The sequence below is a fragment of the Papaver somniferum genome, unplaced genomic scaffold (assembly GCF_003573695.1).
Source record: "Papaver somniferum cultivar HN1 unplaced genomic scaffold, ASM357369v1 unplaced-scaffold_120, whole genome shotgun sequence".
NCBI lineage: Eukaryota > Viridiplantae > Streptophyta > Magnoliopsida > Ranunculales > Papaveraceae > Papaver > Papaver somniferum.
In genome coordinates this window covers 564,061-574,178 of record NW_020621048.1, presented here as the reverse complement: position 1 = coordinate 574,178, position 10,118 = coordinate 564,061, and the positions used below count along the sequence as shown (strand labels likewise).

Genomic DNA, 10,118 nt, shown 5'->3' with positions numbered 1-10,118 from the left:
TTTTTGGATACGAAAAGGAGCACGCCTAGGCCTCGGAGCAAGGAAAGGAAACCCAATAAGCGTTGAATGATCAGAAACTTCCCTAGGAAGAGCTTTACACCGCCAATTCGAAAACTTAGCTAACCAAGGCTCATTGATAATAACACGATCCAATTTACTAAGAATTCTACCAACACCAGATTGACCATTAGTCCAAGTAAACTTAGACCCCAAAGAATCTGCTTCAAAAAGATCATTATCCTCCATCCAATCAGAAAACTCATTAATACAAGAGACACGAACCTCACGGCCTCCCTTCTTTTCATCTTGACGAAGAACACAGTTGAAATCTCCCATTATCAGCCAACGAGTTGTAGTATCCATAGCTGAAAGTTGAGACCATAATCTTCTTCGAAAAACTTGAATATAACTAGCATGAACAAAAGAGATTAAAACCCCCTCAGTTCTAACAGTAATTGCTTGCCTAGTCATATTAACCACCTCTGGCTCTTCAATATTAGCACTCCACAGGATCCAAAGATTCCCAATATTATGCATAGAAGAATTATGAACAACCTTCCTCATAAAACCAGTTAAATTTAACTTACAAATTACCTTGTCAGAGAACTTAATCTTTGGCTCAGCAACACAAAGAATCTCCGGCTTCAGATCATGAACAAGTTCACGTAACTTCTGCCCAGCCTCCACCTTTGCCACCCCATTGATATTCCAATAGAGCACACGCATCAGGAATCCTATCAGAATTCCGTTTAAGTATAACTGGGGAGAATCCCTTTCTAACTCGAATTCCCAAATCATTGATCTCAGTTTCCGAATCAAACTTGGACTCCTTATTTGTACTTTGTTGAGAAGTACTTTTCTGATCATTAGAAATCCGAATCCTAACAGGTTTCCTAGATTTCTTTGGCTGCTCCATGGGTATGTCAGACCATTTAGACCCCCTAACACCTGACGAAGCCTTCTCTGGAGTGATTTCTTCATCTGAACTCTCCTCCCTTTGCTCATTGGATTGCTGCACAGAATCCAACCCCAACTCAGCAGACAAAACATTGAATTTATTAGGAGAAAGCACACAAGCATTCTCATTAATAGCTTTGTAGCGAGACAAATTCTCAATATTGTCCACCACAACATCACATCCCTTCCTTCCTGAAGTTTCAAAAGGAGTAGAAGAAGAGCTAGCATTAGTCTTATCAGTGATAAAGTGATTAGTTCTAGCCAATTCACCACTCCCTACTGACTTAGCTGAGGTTCCAATTTCACCCACTGGTAACCTACTAGCTAATACTCCTTTCTCAGCTAACGCCTGCTTTGCTTTCTCTAAAGCTACAGACGCTGCATGAAAAACAGCTTCAGAAGAAGCTAGCTCATTCTCAAGCTGATTGGTTTCCTCCACACCAATAGCATTCTCCTCTACTTCACCTGGTAACACAGCAAGAACACCATCATGTTCCGCATTTTTTGAAGCATCATGCTCCGCATCTTTTGAAGCATTATCACCACCAGGAAAGTTCTCAGCATTCTTTCCTTTACGCTGCCTCCTATTCCTAGCAGTTTTCCGGCCTTTGGAAGAATCTCCCTTTGCTGTAGTATCAGCCTTTGAAGAGTTATCATCACCCTTAGTTTGCCTCCTGCACTCATCATCATTGTGCCCAATAATGCAGCACTTCATACAGAATTTTGGAGCCCGTGGAATCTCCAAATATTGCCAGAAAGTACGTCCCCCAACTGTAATCTTGATTCTACTAGGAATGTGCTTCGCAAAATCCACATCCACCAAAACTGAGGCAAAGTTACCGTACTCTAGATTAAGAGTTCTCTGATCAACTACAATGGGAGTGCCTAATACCTTCCCCATAGATAACAAGTTCTTCTCTGTCCATAGTTCTGCATGGAGACCTGGAAAGTGAACCCATACGTTTGCATGGGAAGTTTTTTGACGTTCAGGATCAAAACCTGGGTACCAATCCATCAGTTTGAGATCATGTTGATTTACATACCATTTAGTGCGTCGAATCCTCTCTTTTGTTTCAGCATCATGTAACATAACCACGAAAAATCCTTTACTCATAGTCATAAACCTTGCTGAGCTAGGGTTTATCTGCCATTGATTAACCAAGCTGGATTTCACTTCCACAAACTTCAATCCCGTGAAGTTCAGACGTGCAATAAAACTATGCTCAAAGGGTTTACATCCTTCTTGATAAAAATCAGCGGGAATAATAAGAGAAGGCTCTCCAAAAATCAGAGTAGGGTTTGGCAAGCTATTAATATCAACACACGTAGGCTGCAAAGTCTGTTTTCCTTTTACTTTCTCCGCAAAAGATTGTTGCTGAGAAATAACCCTAGAAGAAGTTACTTGTGTTTCCTCAACCATGATGATCAGAGTGAAAAAACGTTAAGAAAACTTGAAAAAAAACAAAACCCTAGAGAAATCGCCAGACTTTCTCTTTCCTCATGTTTTTTGAATTTCTCTTCTCGTTTTTGACTTGCTTCATATTTGCTTGAATCAACGTACATAGGAATGCAATTTTTACTAGACGTATTGCCTTAGAACATATTAATTGTAATTACACTACATTGTTCAAACTTTTTCTGTTAAAGATGAGTCTATCTAGTTAACAATTTAGTCACAGAAATCAATTTCCGACTTATAACGAAATGTGTAAACTTTTTTGAGTTATCGTATATAAAATTCAACATTTTTATGAACTCTTTCTTTTTCTGTTGGCTTTGTCTTTCTATTTGATTCAAGATAGATGAAATTTGTTAGGATTTGGATTAGTTCTGCATGGTCTTTCTATTGTGAAATTTGACTTCCTTCATATTTTCTTGAATCAACGTACATAGAAATGCAATTTTTACTAGACGTATTGCCTTAGAACATATAGATTGTAATTACAATACATTTTTCAAACTTTTTCTGTTAAAGATGAGTATATCTAGTTTACAATTTAGTCTCAGAAATCAATTTCCGACTTATAACGAAGTGTGTAGACTTTTTTGAGGTAACGTATATCAAATTCAACATTTTTATGAACTCTTTCTTTTTGTGTTGGATTTGCCTTTCTATTTGATTCAAGATAGATGAAATTTGTTAGGATTTGGATTAGTTCTGCATGGTCTTTCATCCTTCTTCTATTGTGAAATTCGACTTCCTTCATATTTTCTTGAATCAACGTACATAGAAATGCAATTTTTACTAGACGTATTGCCTTAGAAAGTATTAATTGTAATTACAATACATTTTTCAAACTTTTTCTGTTAAAGATGAGTCTATCTAGTTTACAATTTAGTCTCAGAAATCAATTTCCGACTTATAACGAAATGTGTAAACTTTTGAGTTATCGTATATAAAATTCAACATTTTTATGAACTCTTTCTTTTTGTGTTGGCTTTGTCTTTCTATTTGATTCAAGATAGATGAAATTTGTTAGGATTTGGATTAGTTCTGCATGGTCTTTCATCCTTCTTCTATTGTGAAATTTGACTTCCTTCATATTTTCTTGAATCAACGTAAATAGAATTGCAATTTTTACTAGACGTATTGCCTTAGAACATATTGATTGTAATTACAATACATTTTTCAAACTTTTTCTGTTAAAGATGAATTAATCTAGTTTACAATTTAGTCTCAGAAATCAATTTCCGACTTATAACGAAGTGTGTAGACTTTTTTGAGTTAACATATATTAAATTCAACATTTTTATGAACTCTTTCTTTTTGTGTTGGATTTGTCTTTCTATTTGATTCAAGATAGATGAAATTTGTTAGGATTTGGATTAGTTATGCATGGTCTTTCATCCTTGTTCTATTGTGAACTTTGACTTCCTTCATATTTTATTGAATCAACCTACATAGAAATGCAATTTTTACTAGACGAATTGCCTTAGAACATATTATTTGTAATTACAATACATTTTTCAAACCTTTTATGTTAAAGATGAGTCTATCTAGTTTACAATTTAGTCTCAGAAATCAATTTCCGACTTATAACGAAGTGTGTAGACTTTTTTGAGTTAACGTATATAAAATTCAACATTTTTATGAACTCTTTATTTTTGTGTTGGCTTTGTCTTTCTATTTGATTCAAGATAGATGAAATTTGTTAGGATTTGGATTAGTTCTGCATGGTCTTTCATCCTTCTTCTATTGTGAAATTTGACTTGCTTTATATTTTCTTGAATCAACGTACATAGAAATGTAATTTTTACTAGACGTATTTCCTTAGAACATATTAATTGTAATTACAATAGATTTTTCAAACTTTTTCTTTTAAAGATGAGTATATCTAGTTTACAATTTAGTCTCAGAAATCAATCTCCGACTTATAACGAAATGTGTAGACTTTTTTGAGTTAACGTATATAAAATTCAACATTTTTATGAACTCTTTCTTTTTGTGTTGGATTTGTCTTTCTATTTGATTCAAGATAGATGAAATTTGTTAGGATTTGTATTAGTTTTGCATGGTCTTTCATCCTTCTTCTATTGTGAAATTTGACTTCCTTCATATTTTCTTGAATCAACGTACATAGATATGCAATTTTTACTAGACGTATTTCCTTAGAACATAATTTTTGTAATTACAATACATTTTCAAACTTTTTATATTAAAGATGAGTTTATCTAGTTTACAATTTAGTCTCAGAAATCAATTTCCGACTTATAACGAAATGTGTAAATTTTTTTGAGTTATCGTTTATAAAATTCAACATTTTTATGAACTCTTTCTTTTTGTGTTGGCTTTGTCTTTCTATTTGATTCAAGATAGATGAAATTTGTTAGGATTTGGATTAGTTCTGCATGGCCTTTCATCCTTCTTCTATTGTGAAATTTGACTTGCTTCATATTTTCTTGAATCAACGTACATAGAAATGCAATTTTTACTAGACGTATTGCCTTAGAACATATTAATTGTAATTACAATACATTTTGCAAACTTTTTCTTTTAAAGATGAGTATATCTAGTTTACAATTTAGTCTCAGAAATCAATTTCCGACTTATAACGAAATGTGTAGACTTTTTTGAGTTAACATATATAAAATTCAACATTTTTATGAACTCTTTCTTTTTTTGTTGGCTTTGTCGTTCTATTTGATTCAAGATAGATGAAATTTGTTAGGATTTGGATTAGTTCTGCATGGTCTTTCATCCTTCTTCTATTGTGAAATTTGACTTCCTTCATATTTTCTTGAATCAACGTACATAGAAATGCAATTTTTACTAGACGTATTGCCTTAGAACATATTAATTGTAATTACAACACATTTTTTCAAACTTTTTCTGTTAAAGATGAGTCTATCTAGTTTACAATTTAGTCTCAGAAATCAATTTCCGACTTATAACGGAATGTGTAGTCTTTTTTGAGTTAACGTATATAAAATTCAACATTTTTATGAACTCTTTCTTTTTGTGTTGGCTTTGTCTTTCTATTTGATTCAAGATAGATGAAATTTGTTAGGATTTGGATTAGTTCTGCATGGTCTTTCATCCTTCTTTTATTGTGAAATTTGACTTCCTTCATATTTTCTTGAATCAACGTAAATAGAATTGCAATTGTTACTAGACGTATTGCCTTAGCACATACTGATTGTAATTACAATACATTTTGCAAACTTTTTCTGTTAAAGATGAGTCTATCTAGTTTACAATTTAGTCTCAGAAATCATTTTCCGACTTATAACGAAGTGTGTAGACTTTTTTGAGTTAACGTATATTAAATTCAACATTTTTATGAACTCTTTCTTTTTGTGTTGGATTTGTCTTTCTATTTGATTCAAGATAGATGAAATTTGTTAGGATTTGGATTAGTTCTGCATGCTCTTTCATCCTTCTTCTATTGTGAAATTTTACTTCCTTCATATTTTCTTGAATCAACGTACATAGAAATGCAATTTTTACTAGACGTATTTCCTTAGAACATATTAATTGTAATTACAATACATTTTTCAAACTTTTTCTGTTAAAGATGAGTCTATCTAGTTTACAATTTAGTCTCAGAAATCAATTTCCGACTTATAACGAAATGTGTAGACTTTTTTGAGTTATCGTATATAAAATTCAACATTTTTATGAACTCTTTATTTTTGTGTTGGATTTGTCTTTCTATTTGATTCAAGATAGATGAAATTTGTTAGGATTTGGATTAGTTCTGCATGGTCTTTCAGAAATCCTAACAAATTTCATCTATCTTGAATTCTCTCTCTTGGCTCTGAGGCGATTTTTCCTTAGGGTTTAGGGTTTTCAAACTTTTCAATTTTTTTTGGTTCTCCTCAATCATCTACGGGTGATTTGAGATGGGAGATGCTTCTCATGCGTCTCATGTTAGGTCTCGTACTTATGCTGATCAGGTGAAGGGGAAGCAACAGCTTCCAACAACATCTATTGATCTCAGTTCTTTACCATTGCCAACGTTAAAAGAAGGCAAACCCGCGATTGTTTTACCTGAATCTTTCTATTTGGAAGGTTGTGATATTTGGAAATTCAGTCTTATTGGACGTTTATATTTCAAAGGAATTACTTTCCAAGAAGTGAAGGATGATTTGGAACATCAATGGCAGCTAGGTCAAGGTGCGGTTCAGCTAATTCCTATGAGTAGAGGTTTCTTCACCATCAAGTTACAATCCCAAACAGCAAAAGACAAGCTTTTGAATGCTGAAGCTTGGTTTTTTAGGCATCAAAAGCTAACCCTAATTGAATGGTTTCCTGGTTTTGATGCTGAAAAACAAAGATCATCTCATGCTTCCGTGTGGGTTTCTTTTCCAGGGCTTCCATTAGAATTCTGGATAGAAAAAACGCTATTGTCCTTGGCTAAATCATTAGGAACTCCAATTGTGGTTGATAGACGTACTCTTGCTCATGAATATGGTCACTTTGCATCAGTTTTGGTGGATATTAATTTTGCTGAAGCAGCTACTGATGCTATTCATATTACGGTTGGGGGTTTAGATTTTTGGCAATCTGTTGAGATTCAAAAAGTTCGAAAATATTGTTCCAAGTGCAAGTTGATTGGGCATACTGATCATGAATGTAGAAAGCAGCACAAGGAAAATACTGAGCGACAACTTGTGGTAAGCAAACAAGTTAGCGTTGATGATTCTCAACCTGGCGTGAGCAATATTCCTAAACCTGCTGGTGGGGAATGGCAAGTGGCTAGGCGTAAGAAGAAGGGTAAGAAAAAAGCTCACAACGTCAATGTAGATGTTCGTGATGTTGTTGATAATATTGCTGGTGAAGAAGCTGATGTGGAGTTTGCTGCTAAGCTGGTGAAGGCTCAGCAGTTGGAGGTTGTTATGGCACAAGCCAAAGCTGATTTTGAATCTGTCTATGTTGAATTGGCGAGAACTAAACAAGCGCAGGCTTCAAAATCAGTTTTAGTTAAGAATGGAAAAGTGGGTGAAACTAATCCATCAACTATAACAAGTTTGGTTGGAACTAGGATTCCCAAACCTGTTAGGATTGTGACCGCAACTCCTACTCCTCTTTGTGATCAGCTTAAGGCTGGGGAGTTTCTTTTGAATAAAAACAGATATAATGCTATTGAAACAATTCAAGATGTGGAGGAGAGTTCAGCTAATGCAAAGTTTAGGGCTGATCAAGAAGCTAGGCGTGTTCGCATGCAATCCATGCATAAGGTAGTGAATACTACTGAGGGTAGGAATACTTCTGATTCCGAGTCTCTTCAGGACTCCAATTTGAGAATTTGTGCTGAAAAAGGAAGTTTACCAAGAATTAATTCTGGTACAACTTCTCAGATTGATACTAACTCCTCCAAATCTGGTTTTTAATGCGTGTTCTATATTGGAACATAAATGGCATTGCACGTGATGCTGCTAAGAATAAGTTGCGTGAGTTATTTCATGATTTCAAGCCGGATATTTTATGTATTGCAGAGCCAAAGGTACATTGTACTTTAAATTTCTTGCACACTTTATATGTGGATGGCTATAAGAAAGAAGTTATTCATAATTCTGTTGGTTCGTCTAAAGGAAACATATGTATTTTTTGGTCCAGCTTCATAGCTACGCCTGTAGTTATGATTTCTAGTAGGCAAGCTATTACAATTGAAGTAGAGGGGGTTTTGATTTCCTTTGTTCATGCTAGCTGTTTACGTGTCACGAGAAGAAGTTTATGGCAAAAACTTTCTTCAGTTGATAATAATACTCCATGGTTGGTTATGGGTGATTTTAATTGTGTTCTTCGCAATGAGGAGAAGAGAGGAGGTAGACAACCACGTACTTCAGTCATCAATGATTTTAGTGATTGGATGGAGGATAATGATCTTTTTGAAGCTGATTTTTTGGGTTCTAAGTTCACTTGGGCTAATGGCCAATCTGGTGTTCGTAGAATACTTTGTAAGCTAGATAGAGCTTTGATCAATGAGGCGTGGCTTATTAAGTTTGAGAATTGGAGGTGTAAAGCTCTTCCTCGTGAAGTTTCTGACCATTCCACTCTTATTGGCTTTCCTTTTGTTAATACTAGACCGAAACGAGCTCCTTTTAGAGTTCAGAAGATGTGGTTTTCTCATTCAGACTTCATGCGCATGGTGAGTGAGAGTTGGAACGCCCCTATTACTGGTACGCCTGCTTTTATTTTTCCTTCCAAACTTAAAAGGTTAAAGGTTATCATGAAAGAGTGGAATTTACGTGTCTTTGGCAATGTGTATGCTAAGCTCAAGCAAGCGCAGTTGACTATGGAAGTGGCGCTTACAATTTCAGATGAGGATCCAGAGGATGTAACTAAGCTGAATTATGCCAAAGAGGCTTCAGTTACACTTCAGAAAATTCGTGCACAACAAGCTACTATGTTGAAGCAAAAGTCAAGAAATAAATGGCTTCAGGAAGGTGCTAGTAATACTTCTTTTTTTCATGCCAATATTAGGACTAGAAGGAGTAGTAACATGATTTCGGAGTTGGTGGATGATAATGGGGTTGTTATAACTGATTGTGACCAAATTAAAGACCACACCGTGGCCTATTTTGAGGATAAATTTAATGGTGCTGAGTTGCCTATTGATGATGCTTTGTTTCAATATGATCATACATTATTTCCGTGGAAGATAGTCAGAGAATGGATGAGATTCCTACTATTGAAGAGATTAAGAATGCTGTTTTTGATCTTGGCGCTGATATTGCCCCTGGGCCGGATGGTTTCTCTGGTTGTTTCTATAGGCATTGCTGGGATGTGATTCAGCAAGACCTTTTCAATGCTGTCACGTATTGCTGGCGTCGGCAGATGATTCCTCAAGGTACTAATTCTAGTCTTATTATTTTACTTGCCAAGTTTAGAGGGGCCAATTCTCTTCGAAACTTCAGGCCTATTGGTCTTAGTAATTTTTTCTTTAAGATTTTTACTAAGATTTTAGCTACAAGACTGGGGAGTGTTCTTGATAATTTAGTTTCAGAAGAGCAAGTTGCTTTTATGAAGGGGAGAAATATTCATGAGAACATTAGTGTGGCGTCGGAGATGATCAATGATTTAAAAACTAAGCGGAGGGATGGTAATTTGGGGTTGAAGCTAGATATTACTCAAGCTTTTGACACGGTTAGCTGGTCCTTTGTCTTAGAGGTTTTTCGAAAATATGGTTTCTCTCATACATGGTGTTCTTGGATCTGGTCAATCCTTAATTCAGCAAGGATTTCTATTCTTCTTAATGGAAGTCCTGAGGGTTTCTTCACAATCAATAGAGGTCTGAGGCAAGGTGATCCTTTATCTCCCCTTATTTTTGTTCTTATTGAAGATGTTCTGAGTAGAAATCTCACGAAGTTGTTTGTGGAAAAGAAGATGACGCCAATGCTCTCGAAGAAAGGTATTTCTCCCACTCATCTTTTCTTTGCTGATGACATTATGATTTTTTGTAAAGGAAATATGAAGAGTTTGCGTAATCTTCTAGCTTTGCTTGGTAAATATCAAAGTGCCTCTGGGAAATCTGTTTGTCGTCAAAAGAGTAAGGTTTATTATGGTGGTGGTTCCTTGAGTCGCTGTGGAACAATCACTAATTTACTTGGTATGGAAGTTTCCAATTTTCCGGACAGGTATTTGGGAGTTCAGATCATGCCTGGGGCTGTTAGATATCGTCACATTAGCAATGTGATAGAGAAAATAAAGAATCAAC

General features: G+C 35.2%; 1 protein-coding gene across 1 annotated transcript; it reads left to right on the top strand.

The window, feature by feature from the left end:
* Positions 1 to 6,300: 6,300 nt before the first annotated feature.
* LOC113330956 lies at positions 6,301 to 7,791 on the top strand. The gene is made up of 3 exons (XM_026577750.1): positions 6,301 to 6,427; positions 6,518 to 7,341; positions 7,498 to 7,791. Exons 1-3 carry the CDS (start codon positions 6,301 to 6,303, stop codon positions 7,789 to 7,791), a joined length of 1,245 nt encoding a protein of 414 aa, XP_026433535.1.
* The last annotated feature ends 2,327 nt before the right edge of the window (positions 7,792 to 10,118 follow it).